This window comes from Gymnodraco acuticeps, unplaced genomic scaffold (assembly GCF_902827175.1).
Source record: "Gymnodraco acuticeps unplaced genomic scaffold, fGymAcu1.1, whole genome shotgun sequence".
Classification (NCBI taxonomy): domain Eukaryota; kingdom Metazoa; phylum Chordata; class Actinopteri; order Perciformes; family Bathydraconidae; genus Gymnodraco; species Gymnodraco acuticeps.
Window position 1 is genome coordinate 10,580,515 of NW_022990238.1, and position 21,365 is coordinate 10,601,879.

At 41.0% G+C, this 21,365-nt stretch overlaps 1 protein-coding gene across 1 annotated transcript; it reads right to left on the bottom strand.

Moving 5' to 3' along the window:
• Positions 1–21: 21 nt before the first annotated feature.
• On the bottom strand, positions 22–20,250 carry cntnap1 (contactin associated protein 1). Its single transcript, XM_034219510.1, has 24 exons — positions 19,706–20,250; positions 15,526–15,627; positions 14,403–14,596; positions 13,962–14,115; positions 13,436–13,639; positions 13,092–13,276; positions 12,780–12,929; positions 12,411–12,672; positions 12,176–12,325; positions 11,923–12,097; positions 11,521–11,627; positions 11,276–11,398; positions 10,247–10,450; positions 10,006–10,162; positions 9,793–9,920; positions 9,513–9,686; positions 8,865–9,083; positions 8,515–8,754; positions 8,166–8,405; positions 7,850–7,977; positions 7,565–7,658; positions 7,134–7,364; positions 7,003–7,047; positions 22–3,404 (listed from the first exon to the last, which is right to left on the bottom strand). The coding sequence occupies exons 1-24, from the start codon at positions 19,764–19,766 to the stop codon at positions 3,205–3,207; spliced, it is 3,927 nt and encodes a 1,308-aa protein (XP_034075401.1). The 5' UTR covers positions 19,767–20,250; the 3' UTR covers positions 22–3,204.
• Positions 20,251–21,365: the final 1,115 nt, after the last annotated feature.

Sequence of the window (21,365 nt, forward strand, 5' to 3'; positions counted from 1 at the left end):
CCTAAAATAAAACATTGACAATTCATTTAAGCTTCTTTTATTGAGGTGACGGCTTGGCTTTGCCTTGATTCACACAGTAATGGTCATTTACAGTGAAAGTATTACAAAACAAAATCGAGCTGACTGACAAAAAGAAAAAATCCTACATTTCAGTGTGATCACAAACAACTGTAACGATCGTTTCTTGTACTCGTTGCAGAAGAATTCGGTTGATGGTGCAGAGAAGTGGAACTACTCACTCTTGCTTTATCGTCTGTTTTCAAACATGAAATCATTGTTGACAGGGTATCTGCAGATTCATAGAAAGTATGAACAATTCTTAAGGCCTTTTTGAGAATTAAAGTGTTAATTGAACTCAGAATAGAAATAGATGCAAATAATTTAAACCCCAGTTTAATTGTATGTCCCTTTTTCAAAGAAAAATGTATTCTGATGTTACTGATAAGTTTAACTTCAGGATGCATTAAACAGCACTCAAAACACATGGAGTGAAATCAGCAGATACCAAGTCCGAGCTAACAATATCCTTCTGACCCCCCTCTACTGGCCATATTATCTTTATCCCTTTTATTCAAGCCATTGCCTCCATTATAAGAATGCAGTATGGACGCTTCAGGTTCAGTTCAACACAGATTCAATGTGCTTGTTATTTACAAACACCTGATATCTGGAAAAAGAGGGGTCATTCTGAACCACATCCAGGTTTTTGTCTCCATGTACTTTACTTGCACTACAATATGTTTGATAGTTGGCATCAGTGCACATATTCGTTTTCTAAACAGAGTTCTTATTGAACAGTTTTATGTTGTATCTTGGTGGGCAACCTACAAATGCACGAACATCTAAACATCCCATCAGTTTCACATACACACGCTCCAGGGACCACGCATGGATTAGCTAGCTATGCACTGACTATGCTGAATGCTTATAGTCTATTTACCAATGAATACAGTGAGGTGTATACATTCATATAATACAATAGTCGACTCCTTCCTAATAGGCAGCAAAGCATATTTGACCCAAGTTTGTTGGCTTACGCCCAATATGAACTTCAAGTGGTGATTGTCCATTTAACAAAAAAATACAAATTATTCTTCCGTTAATCACAAACCAGCAGTTTCACTCTGTTTTCTCACTTTTCAGTATCATTCATTTCATTACAGCATTCTTAAAAATATAGCCTGTTCATGCCAGTTTTGGCCAAATCTATACATTTTCATACAGTATTAGCAAGTATTGTCTTTACAGTGTTAGCAGTTTTTACATCCTTTCAATGTACAGTTTTCGCACAGTTCTGCCCATCTGTAACGGAAGAACCAAGTGTTGAGCTTTGGAGGTGTAAAAGTGCTACAGAGATCAAGAGATCAAGTACTGTACTTTCTTTTTCCTGAGCATTCTAGAGAGCTACCATGAGTGAGTTTACTTTCAGTGCTAAGCAGCCTACAATGAAAACATCCAAGAAGGTCATCACTGTAGTGTCCGCTCATACATTGCGAGTCAGAGGATTCACATTCAAAGCACTCCCTTTAACTGTTTTGTATAAACAATAGGAATATAAAAGTCGCTAAACACGTTGTTCATATATAGTCACGTATACACTCATTAAATCTTACTTGATGCAAATTAAACATCATTGGTGGCTGAAAGAAGCTCGTATTATTTCATGTTACTGCAAAGTGCTGTCATGCTCTACAAATGCATAGCTATTATGTTACAAATGTTTAGCTTTTTCCCTACACAATAGTGTTTTTCTGTCAAGGAGAGCAGCGGTGAGTGATGATAGCCTGAAGCTTTGGTTGCACCACGTATCGAATGAAATGTCATCTTGCTAGAGAAGAAAGATTTCATAAAAGTAGATAGAGATTTCAACTTTCCACTGAAAGCAGCTAAACAAGCAGCAGCAGCAAATAACAGCGTGTTCAACTACTGTTCTACAGCACTGTGCAAATATATTAAAGCAGTATGAGAAGTTAGCATTTACACTTTTGTGGTCCTCTGTACATGTTATTGTGTGTGTGCATGTGTAGGCCTACTTATCAGTATGCTTCTCCATATGGGTACAGGGAGCAGCTGTTTCCTGAAAGATGCTTCTGATTGGGGATGAAAGGATTGTAAAAAGACTGATTCTTTTTTTAGACTGTTGTTAGAGATTTCTGCCGAGTCAAACTCTCTGTAGCACCGAGCTATTGGTTGCTAGGACATAATATAAGCAACCAGAAGCAAGACAGAAGGAATGATATCTTGATTTATGTTTAGCCTGTCCCTGGTGAGCCTCACCTCAACCTTTGAATTGTTTCTGAACCAGACCAACATCCTGTTAGCTCTCACACCTAGAGGAGTATCATATCATCACGTTCTCATTTCCGAAGCCCCATAGTTGAGAATGTGTTTTAGCATACTGTAATCGGCAAAGCTGCTATCTACTGACACTATGGCAAATCTGAACCACTTACATGTGCCATTCTGTATAGGTAATGCACTGTTATAGGCTGCAATACAACAAGTATAAGCGTATATACCTCTTACAATCTTAATATGCATCATCTCAAAGCTCCATGCCAGTGTGTTTGTCTCTTCGGTTTGTTGTTATGAACATCAGTTTTGTTACAGTGATCTGGATTTTTGTCACACTGGGTTAGTTCACTAGTTATTAGATGTGTTCACTGCTCAAACCCAAGACAGATTATAAACAATAAAGTCAAAAAATGGCTCCTTTAAAGATTGTCATCAAAAGGTTTATCTTGGATGGCAATACAGTTAGACATTGGTAGCTTAAATTAGTCTAAATGGCTCAGGAAATCAATAAAAGGGCTAGAAAACATTTAACTGATGTCCCAACTGTAACTAAAGATCCCAAAAAAATCCTGATCCCGCAGTGTCTAATCTGAAACCAATCTGAATAAACTATTATGCTAATCCAGATTAAGCTTGCTTTGATGAGGCACTTCAGTATTTCACCCTGCAATACAGTGTGAGACTACTCACGCAACATGGGGCTTGTTGTGAACTTTTAACCCTTACCAAAATACGTACTATATGGAGCACCAGCTGTCTGATCCAACTCAACGGACTCAAAACAAAAATATAAGAACAAAGGAATTAGAAAAAACTGAAAACAGGTAACTGTGGTTGTTGTAAGTGCTATTTCCCTCCTCCCAACCCCTGTTCAAACCCCACCCCTATGATCCCAAAAGTCCTGTGTTTTTAGTCGCTCCTGAACTCTTCTTCAATTTCCGGGAGGTTCTTTTTTTCTCTCCTCAGGGTCTCGGTCAGCGGCCTGGAGCTGCTGGGGGAATCCAGGTTCTTGGGTTCATTGGTGCTGTAGCTGCCCTTCTGCTGATAGGCATATACATAGATGCTGTACAGGCCTCCGAAGAGCAGCAGCAGCGCCAGGATGACAATGACTGAAGGATAAAAATAGCACAGTCAGAGTTAATTTGCAACTCAATGAGAAAAGAGGTGCTTCTGGAAATACTAATGAGGAACAGGCACTGTTTGACTGAAAACTGAACGTGTAATCTAGAACATCCTAGTCAGGTTTTTAGTCCAAACGGACACAGGGAATATTTACTGCGACTTAATCTTGCTAATTATTTTTCTGCAACATATTTGATGGCACTCTGTATTTAGTTATTTCCTTCACTTCACATCCAGAATGAAAACAAAAGCAAGAGCAGAAGTATTAAAAAATTAATCCTAGATGATCATTGACTGTGACTCTAGGTTTTCAGCCCTTTTGCAGTTTTATGTTCCCCTGCATTTGCTTTGGTTTCCTGTCACACTCCAAAGACATGTGGGTCAACTGAGCTGGGGACATTAAACTGCCTGTAGGTGTGTGTTTTTTTGTCAGTCAGTGTGTCCACTGTGTAATGGACTGCTGAGATGTCTTGAAGCCTTTGTGCCCATATCCGCTGGTCTCGGGCCAGCGGATATTCGGGCCAGCACGAGATACTTTCTGGTGAGCACGAAAGTTTCTCGTGCTCACCAGAAAGTATCTCGCACTTATTTTTTTGAGAAAGTTACCGGTGCGCCAAGGAGGAAGTGAAGCGCACAGGAGACAACCATGTCATTGCAGACTGTTATGTTTACGTGGGGAAATGACAGTGCATACATTATTTAAGATATATATCTATATATGTACTTAGACTTCACTTTAAGGACATTTCGGCCAGGGGTGTGTGATCACTCCAGGAGGCAGCTGACTCAGAGAAGATCAGCACCAGCGCTCAAAGAGCTTTTACGCACCGCCTACACTGTGTTTACCCGGTGTGACTAAAGACCGAAGGGCGCGCCGGAGGGCGCTGGATGGGGCTGGATGGGGCCGGAGGGCGCGCTGGATGGGCGTAATCGGCACTTGGGGTCCATGAGCCCTCCCCTCACTGCACAGGTAATCACCCTGCATCGTGACCCACAGCAAAACAGTCCCACCCTCGCATTCCCACAACACCCCCTCCTGCTCCCAGTTGGCTTGAGAGCTGCTTCACCAGACCCTAAAGTGAGATAGGTATCTCTAGATAGCTTTGGGCACATGTCATCAATTACCTACTAGCAATTGATACTCCATGTATAGTCTTTGAAGGTATATTGCGCATAATCAGGGATGTATATATGCATATGTAAAGACCCTGCGCGCCCCATCCAGCCCCATCCAGCGCGCCCGCCCTCCGGCGCCCTCCAGCCCCATCCAGCGCGCCCTCCGGCGCCCTCCAGCGCCCTCCGGCGACCTCCGGCGACCTCCGGCGCCCTTCGGTCTTTAGTCACACCCTGTTTACCTTCATTGAACAGCGGACTGGGACTAAAAATCAGCCCGGAAATCGCACCCAGCCCAGCCCACGTAAACTGTCAACGGGCGGCCCACTTCGGTACCGGCCCAATGGGATTGATGGTGTGTGTGTGTGTGTGTGTGTGTGTGTGTGTGTGTGTGTGTGTGTGTGTGTGTGTGTGTGTGTGTGTGTGTGTGTGTGTGTGTGTGTGTGTGTGTGTGTGTGTGTGTGTGTGTGTGTGTGACAGCTGCGGGCAGCAGGTACTCTGAGAGTCACGGACATTAATTCATAGATCAAAGCAGACTGGTTTACAGACTCTCCTGTTTTTTGCCAATCCGGTGCTTAAACCAATAGCTCTACAACCCTGGCCGAAATGTCCATAAAATTAAGTCTGACTTCAAAATATATCTCAAATAATGTATGCACTGTCATTTCCCCACGTAAACATAACAGTCTGCAATGAAATGGTTGTCTCGTGTTCCACTTCCTCCTTGGTGCATCGGTAACTTTCTAAAAAAAAAATAAAGTCAGGATAACGGATTCGTTTCTCGTGCGCACGAGAAACGAATCCGTTATCCTGACTTTATTTTTTTTCTCTCTCTTTTCTTTTTATTTTCCATTTCCCTTTAGGGGCTCCGTAATATTGTACTTTTAGAATTTACTATTCTATTATTCTCCATTCTACTATGCATCCTATAGGATCCACAGTTTGATAGATATTAGGAAAATTATTTGAGCTCCATGTTTTTTTTTACAAAATATTGTATTCATATCACGTCTTGAGAGGATTATTTGTGAATTTACTACGTTTTGCCCTGTCGACCAACGTAGCTATTACACGTTTTTCTGTGAGACTGGGTTGCAACCGATAACCAGCAGGAACCATTGTTTGGATGATTGAAAAGCACACCAATTCCATGCCCTTCATTAGCATAATACATCTGAATGATCTATTAAAGTGAAGCCTCTATCAATGATGAGCAGTAAACTGGGCCCATGCAGACTAAATATAGCTGATCCGGTAAAGGTCTCAGACAGAGATGGAGCAGGGACTCTGTGCTGCAGTTTAATCCTGAGGCTCCAGCCTGTCCTGCTCATTGGGGAGAAGGGCTCTAATTTTGTCCGTCATCTTTAATACTTTACTGCAAAATGCTCGTTTGCTCTCAACACTCCTCTTGTAATAAGGTGCAGGGATATCATGGGGATTATATAGTGGAAGAGATTTATTATAAAAAAAAATTGATGTTTTCCAGAAATCCATAGGTTTACAGAGAAAAACACATTTGTCATTCCCTCATCAGTTTCATGTCTTTCATATGTTATTTTTTAAATCACATATCATTTCATATCAAAATGATGAATTACACCATAATCAATTAATATAATATCATTAAGAAAATCTACCATGTACTGCACAGCTTCAATTATATCCCAATATGTTTTTATTGTGTCAAAAATATATTTTATTTTATTCGATGGCCTGTTGCCTTTACATAATTGATCTAACACTATTGCAATACTATTTTGGCCATTGATTTTATTGTCATCAAGGAATTAAGGTTTTATGTATTGGTAATGTTATGTATTCATTGTAAATCGTCTATTGACTTTATGTAGCATATGCAAATGTTATCTAAGCATGTATAGACATTAAAGGAACATGTCTTTACGGATATTAGTTCACATATCTTTTGCAAAGACAAATAGGTCTATTCTACTTGAATTAAATGTATTAATATACTCTAGAAGATTAAATAACATAATCTGACCTTGACTGAGTCAAATATAATCATTACATTACATGTTACTTGTTAGATGCTTTTATCCAAAGCGACTTACTAAATAATCTCCTCTATTAATGTATTAGAAATGTCTTGCTGTTTATTTTTCAACAAGTATGATTTTTGGATTTTGTCCCACTTGCAATAAATTTGAGACTGCAGTCAGATTAAAAACCAAAAGCCCACATTGGACCCTGACAACTGGGCTCAATTAAGGACAAGAGGATTTTAAGAAAAAAGGAAAGATAATTTAAAACGGCTGATTTGTGTGATGTAGGACTTGCCTCTCTCTCTCGTTGTCAAACAGCATAAGGGCAAAATGCATTGCTTCCAAATTAACTGAATGAAGTGCAACATTTTAATTTACTGGCCTTTTTTATTCAGTAATTCAGAAACAAGCAGATATGCAGTATTTATGTAAATAGGGCAACGTCTCATCAGAGAAAATGTAATCTTACCTGTTATCCAAAACAGGCCCAGGTCATCATGGATGTAAATATATTCTGAAAGGAAGAGGTATACACATAAGTGGATGAACATCAAATAATATTTGTTTTGTACTGATGTATTATGGGACATAGAAACTCACCTATGGTGGTAAACCAGGGGTCAACCTCCCATGGTACATAACCCAGGATAGGAGGGAAGGCGCCACAGTTGGACTCAGATACGTAGCCTTGCGTCGTTACGGGAGGATCCGTTTCATTTGGACGGAAGAAGGCCTTTAAGGGCGCGTAGACGTTGTATCTCACCCCAGATATGCAGCCTATGAAGCCTGGAGAATTATGCCTCTGGATCTCATAGTCAATGTCACCAACCTCTGAAAGGCGCAAACCAAATTTGTTTTGTGTGTTATACATGTTTGTCTATTTATTGACCAATAACCTCTGATTTGCTGTGTAGGAACCCCCTTAAGTACGAGATTCTACATCTTAACGTTTCTTTCTGGGATAATACATTTCTGCAAAACAATAAACATATGGCTACTTGTTCTCATCAACATATATTTTAGAAATGTACCCATCACTCTGCCCATGAACATGGACTTTGGAGAGTCAAACCTGGCATCCTCCACTAAGGTTATCTTTTCCACTATGGGCTCCATGTAATCCACCTGTGGACAGATCAAAAAACAAAAGGATTCTGTGACCTTTAGAGACAGCTAAGTCGTTTCTAGTCTTTAGGCTAAGCTAAGCTAAAGGTGAACAGCAGTCTATGATTCCTCTAGACATGACACCTTATTTCATTAAAAATAACATAAACCCAGGCCAGAGTTTACACAGTTAGAGCAGTGGCAGTATTGACCTGTGTTTTGATGGTTCTGTTGTGTCTGGTTATGTTGACGTAGTGGGGGTATCCATCTGCCAGGTTACGGTGAGTCAGCTGGTACTTGTGTGTTATGAGCCCCAGCTTATACCTCAGATCTACACTACCTAAAGGGAGAAAGGAAACAAGATATCAAAAATAATATAATTTCCTGTTAAATAACTACTTTACAGCAACTTTTGTGAGCATTAGAGTTTCTAGTCAATGTTATAAATCAGATTTTTTACATGTGCAATTCTACCTTATAAATTCCAGTTTAGCACATTACTTCAAATAGTTTTTGAGTTGCTCCTACCATCAGTTTTGAGGATTATAGCAATGTAGTCTTGGACAAAGGAGCTAATGTAAAGCAACACAGCTGGCTTGTGAACGGTGCTGAAACTGAACTCAATGTCATCTGCTGTGTCATTGTAGCCGAGGCTGAAGTTGTCGTAGTGCGGGTCGATCCAGTTGGCCCACGCTGCTTCGTCTGTTATAGGCTTCTTTCGTATGTTGTATTTCAGCCACGAGCCAATCTCAAAGCTGGCTCCAATGTCTTAAAAAAGATCATTGCGAAATTAGATATCTGTTGAATCATATTGCTGCAGATTATATCAGTTACTATGTTATGTGTCAGGCCTCTGGAGAAACATGAATGAACTCACCTTTATGGCAGTAGAAACCATCAAAAGCTGTGTTGTTACAGTCACAGGTGTAGGAAGCATAGCCCTCTATACACTGGCCACAGTTTCTGCATGGTATGGTCGCATTGAGACACTCTCCAGTACAGTTCCGCCTTATACCCTGTTCTTCATTTACTTTCCCCTCTAGATCAAGAGTAACCCCGTTCATTCGCAGCCCTCGAAGACACCCCAAGAACGGTCTCAGGGTGCGGTTAGCAGCACCTAATACAAAGAAAACTTGTATCAGTTATTCTTATTTACTCAAATTCAGAGTGAACATTACATTCAATTTATGTCATGGCACATTTTGAAGTTCACCTCAGGCAACCTACCTACTACAACAGGATGTGTGAACTTCATGGTGACGAAAGTCTGACCTGGAAAACGCTTGACAGCCCAGGGCTGATAATCAACCTTGATTCGGGCCAGCTTCACATTAAGCTCAGCCTGAACAAAGTGCCACTCGTTGTCATTGAGTGGAACAGGGGAGTTTAGTGTCACATTTACAATGCCATCGCCAACCATAAAAATAAATGCAAGGTTATGGGTGGCTGGAAGAGAAAAAGACAGAAAGAAAATGTTTTAATAAAAATATAGAGATGAATCAATAAATAAGATGAGGAGAATAGAGGGTATGCACAAAACATCATATTGCAACCTGGCTTATGGTAGTAGGGTAAACTGGGAGAATTATAGTAAAAATAACACATATCTACTTCAATTAAATGCAGTTGGACATGTCAATGATCTTTACAACTTACCAATGAACCCATAGGTTCTACAGCAATGTCTAACTTTCTTGTTGCTCTTGCTACAGCAGTTTTAACCATTTTCAAATTGCTCTACTGTACATTTTTTGTCTATTTAGGATGTGTTTTGTTAGGATTTGCTGAAACTCAACACTTAACTCAGTGACTTTCGCCTACGTTGACCTCATTTGCATACCCTCTATAGCTCCAGTAACAGATGATTCAACTCACTATTCAGCTCTAGTCGTATAAAGTTTCGAAGTTGGTCATCAGAATTCTCCAAGAAGACGCCGTGGTCACGATAGGTTTTGAAGTGGAAGGAGATATCACAACTGGAGCCAGGCCTGAAGGTGGGGAAGGTTATGTATGTGGGCTTGGTGAAGGATATGGTGTTCCAGATGTTTCCTTTGGAAAACATTCAAATATGTATTAAAATAAACAACTCTAAACACTTTCATACAGTAGTACTGAACATCACTGTTTGAGCAAACCCCATAAAATGCAAACTCACTGTCGCCATGGCAGCGAAGAGGCCCAACAGTGTATTGTGCTTCTGAGCCGGTCCTGTTGGTGTCCCCGATCACCACCTTCCTCACGGGCAGATGGTCTCTCCAGTCCAAGTAGCCCTTATCTGAGTACCTGTAAAGACACAGTGTGGATGTAAAGACTAGCTTGTCACTGTCGCAGATACAAGTTAAGCCTGCAAAATGTGTCCTTCTCTCACCATTGTCTATAGTCAGCATCACAGTTGCATTGAAACTTGGGATCGGTGCAGGTTTGGTTGATAGCGCAGCCACACTTTTGGACCTCTCTGAATGTTCCACCCCAGTAATAGTGACTCACATTGTCACGACCAATCCAATACCCAAAAGGTCTTCCATCTATTTTGAAATAGAAAAGTTGTGTTAGCTTACTATTTCCTTGTTCTTCATGTGCAAACTTCCAAATGGACTAATCCAACTTGCTGGGGGTGTTGAGGAGACGGGACTTGTAGCAGGAGTAGTCGATCCACTGCTCGCAGTACACAGAGGTGTTTGCTAGAGCAGATACTTCATCCCAGGAGGCGTTCCAGTAGTTGACATTTCCGATATACGGCCGGTCTATTGAACTCCCAGTCACCTTGGTACCATCCACACGGTCATTTAGAATCACTGTCCAAGCTTTATATGCTGTAAGGAGGCATGACAGATATAGGTCGTGGTGATTACATTTGAAAGGAGAAAGATGGAGGGAATATTAATGTAAGAAAAATGAAAAGAATGTAAAGCAATTGAATGTGAACAGAAAGGTGGGGGAAAGAAAATGAATACTTTTACAACACATTCTGAGATAACTGCTGAACCTATCTTGTTTCATAAAAACGTCTAATTTCCAATTGAATGGCAATACTTTTTTGCACTTATTTACATTACAAGTACTCAGTTTTGTCACTTTTGCTCTAGAAATACATTTTAACAATGTGTTTAATTAAAGAAAGTATAGAAATACAACCACAAAAAGCGATGATAACAGGTGATAAGAATAAACCATTTAAAGGAAAGAAGGTTGGTTTCCTGTAATATTCTTGGTTTTGCTGTTCCATACATCTATTTCCATAAAACAATTAATTTCATTTTTTATTTTTCTCTTCTCTCTTTTTCTCAACCTATAGATGATTATTTCCATGTGTTTGGTCCCTCTGTCTTTGGACTGTTTCCAGTTGCTGATATATGGTGGTTTAATGTCCAGCCAATTTAGTGTGATTTTTGATTTATTGAGGCTATTATAATATGATATTTATCTCCTAATATTCATCATAATGGATGGTTGTAACGTCTTCTGCGACATTGTCCTTAACTGCCCCCAACGTTTTTTAACACCGAACAGAAATTAAAAAGAAATCCCATGATATAACATTACGTATTTCACATTACAGGAACATGATAACCTGAGGATTCGGCACTGGACATAGGGCTGATGGAGCTGTATTTTATTAAGTGACAGTAATAACTTACACTTCATTTTGCAGTACACTTCATATGGTTTCAGAGGTCCACTGAGATCAGGATCGATGGTGTAGTTTCCAGACCAATACTTGCCACTGAGTCTGTAGGCCTCGCATGACTCTTTATAAACAGCTGTTGTTCGAGAAGCAAGATGATCACTTTGTTATTATTAGGAAGAAATATAGAAGGGGCCAAGTGTAATCAACTGTAAAGCAATACTTATTACATGGGAAAGATTGCCAGCCAGCACTTACACATGTGACACACTTCTCCTTTGTAGCCAGTGTTCTCACACACACAGATAAAGTCATCCCAGGACTGGATGCATCTGCCTTCATGTTCGCATGGATTTGGATTACATCTGTAAACCAAAGATATACTCTGTATGTTGGTGTTACAAAAGTGAATCCAACACACTTACATTATACATTCTCTATTTTTGTTGTTGATTATTTCTATTTTAAGAGACTTCGGGTGAGGTTTTATGACATGAAACTTTAGGTGACCTAAGCATACCTGCCTTTATGACTTTGAAATTAAATAAAGGCATAGACCAGAAATTTGCCAAAATCTAATATTGTGCATCCCGGCCTGCTATTAATAAAACTATATCGTTCTTTTATACTAGGTATTTCAAATGAAAGAATATTTCTTACCTGTCAGCTATGCCACAAGTTCCCAACAATAGCTCAGCATAGCGCCCCCACTGCCGTTGCAGAATAATGTCGATATCAAGCTGTTCATTGTCTATAAAGATGTGCTGCATGCAACCATGGAAGCGGTTCAGCTTGGTCTCACACTTCCTTATTGTGTTATTAGTTTTGGGACAACCTGAGCACAGGAAAACACATTTAAGAATTGGATGGTAACAATTTATACGTTTATTTTGATCCAACATGATCCACTCACCTCCAAAGAAATAGCGGTCTCCTGTTCGGATTGTGAAAGGGTTGGTGATCTTTAATGGAGAGCCCTCCTCTTCATCAATTGTCAAGGTCAGTAGGTTGTCTCTGGCTGCCAAATCCACTGTATGCCAGTAACCATCATTTAGCCTGTAACCTAGAAATTAGAGATTGCCTGTCATGCTATGTTTCTACAATCAGATTCAGTACAGAGATCACATGCATACTCATTCAAAACCCACCCGCAGCAAACTGGAGTTTCTTTTTGCCCGGTTGGAATATAGTGACGTTGATCTGTCCCTCGCTCAGGCCTAGCTCAAGGGCACCCAGGTCATCAGCAAATCGTGTGAACATAAGCAGCCCAGTGTAGTCCCATGAGCGGAACTTAAACTTTACAAACAAACGAGGCCTTCTGAAATAGCCTGGCACCTGCAGGTAGTTGTTGGGCCCGGCAAAGGTCATCGGTTTGAGCAGAATGTCCCTGCAGGCATAATGCATCTTTTTCTAAGGGGGAGAAAAAAAGATCTGACTTCAGTTACATTTAAAACATTTCCACTGACAAAGTTATGTTGTTTCACTACAATTAATGGTGATCTCCATGTTTTGTATACCTTTCGAGGGATGCGGATTTCAGGTTCTTCTCTCTTGGCCATGTAGATGATGTTAATGCCATTGATGAAGACGTTTTCCAGGCAGCCCAGGAAATTGGGTGTAGTGGGCAAATGAGGCAAATTTTGCTCTATGACACCTCCGACATATAACTAGGAGAGAGGTAGAAAATCAATAATGTATTACTCTTTCTTGAGGCACATAGTCATCATCATGAACCATTCAAATGAATACTCAATGTAAATGCCAAAAGTAAGACCTAAAGAGGCGCTATTATGTTTTTGGGGGTTTTCTCTTGTGTTGATATGAGGTACCTGCGTATCCAGATCCAGGGTTGTAAACTCTCCTTTACAGATGGCTGTGACTGTGTGACTGTCCACTGTGAAGTTGACCTGTCGACCAACGCGCTTGATGGTAACATAGTGCCAGTGTAGATTGTCAAGCAGGCTGCCAGCAGTCAGTGTTGTTCGACCATCGACTTTATGTATTATACTGCTTCCTAAAAAACAGATGGCAAGGACAGGGGGAGGTCAATAAAGAAACCTATGCTCAAGGTATTATTGTAGAACTTTTTTAGCGGATGTCATTGTCTCATAGGCCAATATTTTTCCGCTCATAACTCAATAAGGTCTCTTTCAACAAAGTACTGGAGCTGTACCTAGGCTGATGTGCAGGTAAAGACGGCCTCTCTTCAGCTCCAAGGTGAGGAGGTCTCCTTGAATCCCCTCACTGTGTAACAGCAGACCATCCTGCTCCAGAGTCTTGAAGTTTATGGCAATGTGGTCATTTTGTGTGCGGTACCTCTTTTCTGGGTACATGTACACCACTGAGTCATCGCCGTTGTATTGTAGCACATAGGAATCTGCAGACAAAATATCCCAATATTACTAAAGAGGATGGGATGTGTATATATAGTCTTGTGTAGCACTTTTTAAGGGTTAAAGGATTGTATGAATAAATGCTACATGGCACTTTTCCTGGAGCTCATCAGATGTGTTTGCATGGATGTTCCAGAGTAATACTGAGCTTAGTCATGTATTAACTAGTAACATATTGTGGTGTATTTGGCACTTACATTTTGTGGCCTAATACTTAATACGATTAAGAACTTGGATTTCAAAATGTCCCTGGATGTGAATCAGAGAAAGTAAATCCCTGGGTAGAGAACATCAGTCATGTTTTACCATAAGGGCAGCCGTACAGCTCCAGCCTCACGCCGATCTTCCCTCCGTTCTCGGTGTTCCACGCCTGAGGCAGCAGACGAATGTGTTTAGCAGTAAATGCGTAATGGAAGACATTTCTCCTCAACTGATAATAATTCCAGTTTGCAGGCATCGTCTGCAAACAGAAGAGAGCGGGACACAAGGGAGAGAGTTATTGAGTTACTGCAATGGTGTTCACGCCTTATTAAGGGGCTGGAGACTAACTGATGATGAGATTAGCTTTGTCATTGTTGAGAGAGATACTATGCTGTGCTGTCTTTGTTTCTGCAAGGGACAATAAATACAAAAACACCCATTGAATGGGAAATCGGCTGTTTAGATTACATCTGTCTCGTTAATCCTCTCCTCATCCCTGTTACAGCCCTCACCCCACCCTAATTATTCTGGCTCAGAGACACCTACAGAGTTTCCTCCCTCCATGATGTAGGGGGTCCAGGAGTCCGGTCGGTCTCCATAGAGCAGCGTGTACTTGGTGATCCAGTCATATGAGTTGAAGGTCCCCTGGGTGGCGATGGCCACTAGTCGGTACTTCCTGCCCAGGTCTACCTGCAGCCATGGCTGCCTGTCCCTGGGGGAGGGGGACCAGCCACTGCTGCCTGAGGGGGGGAAAGAAGAGCTTTTTATCTGGAGGCAGTGTACTAAATATGATGCTGTCTTTTTCCCAAGACTAATACAAGCCAATAGGGGGACGGCACAAACGTCATTAAACACATAATCAGACTACATTATTGTTGATTAAAAATGTTTTAATCTCATATCAGGACTACAGCAATATTTTTGGCTAGTCTTCATTAATTGAAAGCTGAGTTGAACTACTTAAAAAAACTAAAATGTTGACAATTTTCATTTACTAATACTTTATTAGAATAGTTATGGTTTTCCTTGACTTATGAGTGTAAAATGCAAATACATTTAGTTAACTTAAGATTGACAAAATAATACAGGATAATGTTAATTATACCCTATAAAATAACAAGGGCATCTGACACAGGGCGAAGACTAAGAAAAATAAAAACATTTGGACAAGACTTGTGATTTTGCAGATAACACAACACAAAGCTAATGTATAGCTACTTGTATCCAATGAATAATATTGAGGGCTGTATATATCTGTAAGCAGAGTTTCCAACTAAAATCCCACACATTCACTATAATCATTGCCTCAACTGCTGTTATGTAATGTGAGGTCAATATCCTTTGCTAAAGTGAAAGTATATACATACATAAAGAAAATAGTAGATTATCTATATGTTCACAACCACAGGGAGTTTAATAAGTCTCTATTGGTAGCATACAGATGCTCGATTGTTGGAATACTCTTTTCTCACCTTTGGCACTCTAACTTTTTAAAGCGCAGGTGTGACTAATAACATTAATGTGCCTTGACATGTGAATGGACCATAGCTGTTATTTATGCTTATAGCTACACTCGTGGTTTTCCTGCTGTGATAGGTCAAAACATCTGCAATTAGAAAGTTCTGTGAGGTTAATGGTGTGAATCTATGGATTCATTTAAATGACTTACCATATAATTTGGCAAAATTGGCAGAGTAAAGAAAGTTATATCTGGAGGAGGCCAGGAAGGAAGAGGCATAGAGCCCGGAGATCAGTGGATCAACACATTCTCCTGCAGTGACAATAAGAAAGACGTCAAGGTCAGAAGTTATTGCAAGATATTTGTCATAATGCAGCATTCACACATTGCTTTCAAAATGATATAGTTCTGGGCAACAAAGGCTGGCACAGCCGCACAGCTCGATGAGAGAAGAGCATTTGAAGTTTCATTAGTGGCTAGTGCACGCTCCATTAGACATAAAAAACAAATGTGTCCGGAACCATACAATTAAATAAAAGCGTAGCACAAAGTCTTTCTGCTGGTAAAGTGAGATAATGAGGTTACAGATTCATGTTACACAGTAAAGCACAGTCCCTAAATAACCTTCTTATTAAGTGGTGAACCAAGGCTCATAAATTTGTCCTGTGCATCATCATAATTTCTTCATGGGATGGGTGGAACGAGCTGAGAAATATCACACAGACAACTTCTGATTATGCATGCTATCTCTGAGATAAACTACTGTGAATGTCATTGTCATAGGGTTATGCAACACCCCCTATCTATTTTATAAAGAGGTCTGGTCCTGTGTTGTTTGGTGATGCAGACACAGAATACAAATGTTGCTGCGTCACATGAATGTCTTTGTGGGTGTGTGTACATGCCTGTCAGTGTCTGCATGTCGGTATTTTCTCTGTAGTTCCTCTATAAAACACATGCTGTTTCATGGGCAGTAAAGTCAAAGGCAATCTAAGGTTGTCGCTTTGTCATGTTGAGTTGCTATTCTGCATTATGAGACTGATAAGACCATAGCCATCTGCTCAGACTCGCTCTCCAGTCCATGGCTAATAAAACTGACCATAATTCTACCTAATCCTGCCTGTGTCACTGCTGGGGATGAATGTACAATGCCCTCGCCCCAAGCTGCAAGAGAAGCACTGTCTCATTTTAAGAGGTGGAATATGCTCTCTAGCCACAACAGATTTAATATAGATAGACTGAAACAGATGGGGTTTTACTTGAGTATGAAAGTAAGCAGATACAAATACCTCGCAATGTTTTAATCCACAGAGAACCAACTATAATAGAAATAAGGTAAATAAAAGCTGTTCCCTATCTAACCCTCATCTTCCTCCTCCCTTATTAGTATGATCTTCTCTTAACACTTGGAGCTGTTAACCGATAAGCAGATGTTTTGTCATTATAAATCATTTTCCTACAATTGCAGAGGTCACGGAGCACAAGAAAAGTCTAGAAACAAGAGCAGTTAGCAGCATGTGTATACAAGCTGCAGATAGAGAGAGTAGAGGAAGGGTGCTGCATATAGTCTAATTTGAATTTACTTTGCCAGGCAGGGAAGATTGAGTGATCATACCAATTCATGCAGAGAGTGGAGAACTTTTGTCAACTGCCTAACCGCTAATCTTATATAACACATGAAACATTCTCGAGCCATACACAATACGACATGTTCTGCCTCATCTGGTGAGAAGGGGTAAATCAAATGAATTCTGTCACCTTTCATGCAAGGACACGCTGCACATTGGAGGTAGCGTGCTGAGCAAGGGAAATGTGACCTTGACTTTCTGCTTCTGTCTGCCTCCCTAAGAGGTTTCCTCACCATACTGAATTTCCTGCTATGTATACTGCGGACACTCTAATATATCTGCCGCCTCACTACTTCTCTGTAGAGCCATTTGTAAAGATCCACTGATCAAATGGCTAATCAAACAAAAATATTTAGTAGACGCTCTGCTGCACTTACACAGGCAGAGTCAATTTGCCACTAATGGCTTTAAGTGTATTGATCTGTTTTAATTCCTCAATCAGTAGGGTAAAGGAATGTTACTTAAAAATGTGGAGAGCCCCATCCTAGACTGCAGCAGGTTAACCCAGGCCACTCAGCAGCCCCTTCTCACTGTCACGCACTCCACCCCCCCACTGATAAAACACCTAACTTCTTCCTTCGCCCTCTCTCTTTATCTTTATTCCAACTCCTAAAATAATCCACTCTTTCCTGCTCTCCCTGCGTCACATTACCTCATACTCTCGCTTATCATCTTGCTTTTTTTTTGTACTTCTCTCTGAGACTCTCTGGGCGTTGTCATGATGCAGCAGTAGCTAAAATGTACCTATAGCCTGTACAGAGCATCCAGTCACCAGGTTTTCACCCCTTTTCTTGTGACAGCCAAAGCCCCCCCCCCCCTTCTCTGCAGAGTAGTCTCTTCCTCCATTTAGCATTTAGGGGCTGTGGGAAACAGTGGCTGCATAGAGCTCTAGCACCACTCTTGCTGAATCATCAGTCTGCTGTAAGTGTATAGGCTGGTATGTCTGGGCTGACACATCATTACAGCTGGTTACACATATATATGCAGAGATGCACCTCCTCAGCCTGTCACTAGCCTTTGACGTGTGACCGCAGGGGATTCAGGCAGAAACCCCTGTATGTCTGAATGCAGATGTCCAGCAACAAAATATCAACAATGCATCAGGATCCTGATGCAAATACTGCAACAGAACAGCAAAATGGTAGTAAAATACAGCAAGCTCTATTGAAGGAGGTGTAATAAATCATTCATACCCAGGCCGGCATCACAGCGGGTGGTGTCAGACCACTGCCTGAGATATAAACACAAACTATGCAGGGTATCACATTCCGACATAAATCTGAAATAAGATGTCAAAGATTATTTGTCTTAAAGAAACAAACAGCTTGGTTTTGTCCCTTGATATCAATTCCCCTGACAGTCTCCTGATGCCTGGACTGCTTACCATGACTGAATGAACACAGCATGAACTTCAGATGTATGCATTGACATTACACTCTTCCATACACACACACAAGTAAGTGAACCTCAGCCCCACCCCACTGTACTCTGATGCTCCATTTTAATCTGGCAGAACTCCTGTGCAATTCCACAGAGCAGATAACATATTGGCCAGGCCTGCAATAAAGTACCAACAGGATATACAACAAGCCCACAGGCCATCCATTTACTGCATAACATTCTGGGATCCAATTATGTTTACCAACAGCCAGTCAATTGCAGACTTTCCTGTTCATTCACATTTTAATGCTCTTCACAATAACGTATGATAGTACCGTTCACTCACAGAATATGTGACATGTCAGCAGCATGGTGTCATAATTTCCTGTCAATAACTGTACAGAAAAAGTGCACAATATAGTGTATCATTAACACAGTAATACTGTACACAAAATACAGTTGCCTATAGGAAGTCACATGACAAAGCATCCCTCCTTCCTGATCTTCAACTGATACCAACTGAGTCATGCAATGCGCTGTTTTGGGATAGTTAAGAACCTGTGAAATCATCATGACATCACTCATAAAGCTTATTAGTATGCATACAAGCTTTGTGATAGAAATGTAGATCTAACATTTCCCCTGATCTAATGTTGACCTCAAACACAGCCCCATCACTGCCCAACTAAACCCAACACATGACTGCTTGTGTTTTTATCTCCCTGCAGGTGAATATGAGCTCTTCGTGTGCACCATGCAGTGATCTGTGGACAGGTGGCGCAGGGCTTCCCAAAAAAAGTACTGCAGTGGGCTGGTCCCACTCAGGACGCTGTGTCTCAACCGCTTCTTTAAAAATAAGATCACATTTTCACCACAAAACAACATGATACACGATTTGATATTAAAAACAAGACAGACTCCCAATCATCATCGTTATTTTGAGAAGAAGTCGAGAGATAAAGTCGCACGCGGCAGAAACTTGCACGCTGGCCGAGGGAAAGCACTGCAATGCAGACAGTGCAGCGCGAGGGGATCACCATGCACACCTTCCGCAGGACCGACGCGGTTATCTTCCACACTTTAGTTCTGAGGTCCCATATAATAATGCTTTACTGAAATATCAATAGCCAATACAACCAGTGAATATAATGATCTGCACTTAAAGGATTTTCCCGCAACGTGCCCTTCAACGATCGCAACACCTCTGGCTACATTTCCCCCCCCCTGGTGGTATTTTCCACTTATAACCGAATTACCGAGTTAACTTCCTCTCAAGCATACAATCAGACGTTAAACAATATGCATATACGGCACGTATAAACACTTTAATACTATTCTAACAGCCGATAATAAATCAACAATTTCAGTTTCACAGGACTTACGTGATGAGCAATGTTGAAAACCCAAAAATAAGAGGCATATGCTCAGTATTTTGCAAGTCATCCTTCACTTAGGACACGTTTCTCCGTACAGGCTATCTTATTTAGATCGTAGATTGTTCTGCAGCATCCTCTCACCCCCCCTTTGGCCCAACTTTAACTCGCGCAGCTCCAACTCCTCTTCCCGGGTTCTCGGGCAGCCTCTACCGGGGCGGGGACGCGCATTGGATGCTGGTGCTGATGCTGCCCTTCGCCGAGAGCGCGCACTTCTTCTTTATATCCTTTAATAATGTTTAATTCACATGTCCGTCATGGAATTCTCTGGCTCCGGGCGTGATAGGATTCAACATAATTGTAAACTATAGCCGAGAGTTTGAATACCAGGTGGGTTTCTGGTGTGTCCCTCTCGCAGGATGCAGAGGAGACTGGAAGAAGGCAGGAAAAAAACAACAACTTGTTCTGTCTGCCACAGAGTGATAGTATTTTTCCAGAACAATTAAGAAAAATGTAAGTTGTCTTTAACCTCCAGATAAGTCTTAAAGAACTTGTCAAAACAGCAACTTTCCTTCTGGGATGTGGCTCAGTTCAATAATGGACTAAATATATATTCCTCTTCTCTTCTTCCAGGGCATATCACATCGTCCTTTGGCACACTTTTCAAGGCTGCACACTGGAGTGCACTGCGCTAGTGAGGAGATGGTTAAGAAGTATTTTGGTCCAATAACGTAGATCTGAACTTGTATCCAAAAATAGGATGGAAGTCCTTTATATGCCGCATCAGCAGCAGAACCGTATAGAATGACAATCACAGCAGAGCAGCAGGCTGCACAGGTCTACGGGTTGTTTGTCTGACCTTGTGCAGGTACTCTGTTCCCACCAGTGCATCAAAAACATTCATTTTAGAGGATGATGATGCCAGCTGTGCCTGAACACAGACGAATCCCTGCACACATACACACACACAACTACATGGGGGTGGGGGCTGGGTGAGACAGTGGCAGAGGGGGATTTGTAGCAATGGGTAGCACATTGACCACAAAATAAAAAGGCTTTTGGGATTAAGAAGTGGGTTTATGGGGCTGCAGTGTGTCAGTGGTGATGTGAGATTGAATGCTTGGGCCAGCGTGGGATTTACCGTGTTTTCAATCAAATCAGATTGTCAGTTTGTAAGCTCCCTCCTGCTCGCTTCCCCCACCCCTGAAATTCAGAGTATACAAATATATCTGCAGAAATAAAACAATGGCAACAGGAAAGAAAATACATGGGAGAGTAAAGTGGGGCATCAAATCAGCAGGGGAAACTGCCGATGTGGCCCACTGCAGAGGTATCTAACTGACTGGGAACAGGTGCAAAATCATTTGGAGAGGTCATTAATTTCTATAACAGTGAAGTTCAATATATGGCTAAACCAAAGCAAACAATGTTATTTGTGTTCTGTATTTGGTTGTCTCTGTTAGACTAGACGGAATAAACAAATAGATATAAAACTAAATGTTTTCCTACTGACTGTTGCTCAGTTCTCCTCAGACAACATTTACAGTAAACACATGCACCTAAAGACGTTGTTTTAGGCTGGATTGCCATCTGTTTCCCTAGTGACCGTTATATTCAACCTTATAGTAACCATAGAGACAGGTTCAAAGGACACATAATAAGGTCTGGT

What these genes read in the sequence shown, in the direction of transcription:
- cntnap1 (XM_034219510.1), bottom strand. Translation starts at nt 19,766, where the DNA reads ATGACTTGCAAAATACTGAGCATATGCCTCTTATTTTTGGGTTTTCAA. An exon ending in TCATGGAGGGAGGAAACTCT is followed by an intron (nt 14,116 to 14,402) that starts GTAGGTGTCTCT and finishes TTCTGTTTGCAG; the next exon opens with ACGATGCCTGCAAACTGGAA. An exon ending in GATGCTGACTATAGACAATG is followed by an intron (nt 9,921 to 10,005) that starts GTGAGAGAAGGA and finishes GTGTCTTTACAG; the next exon opens with GTACTCAGATAAGGGCTACT.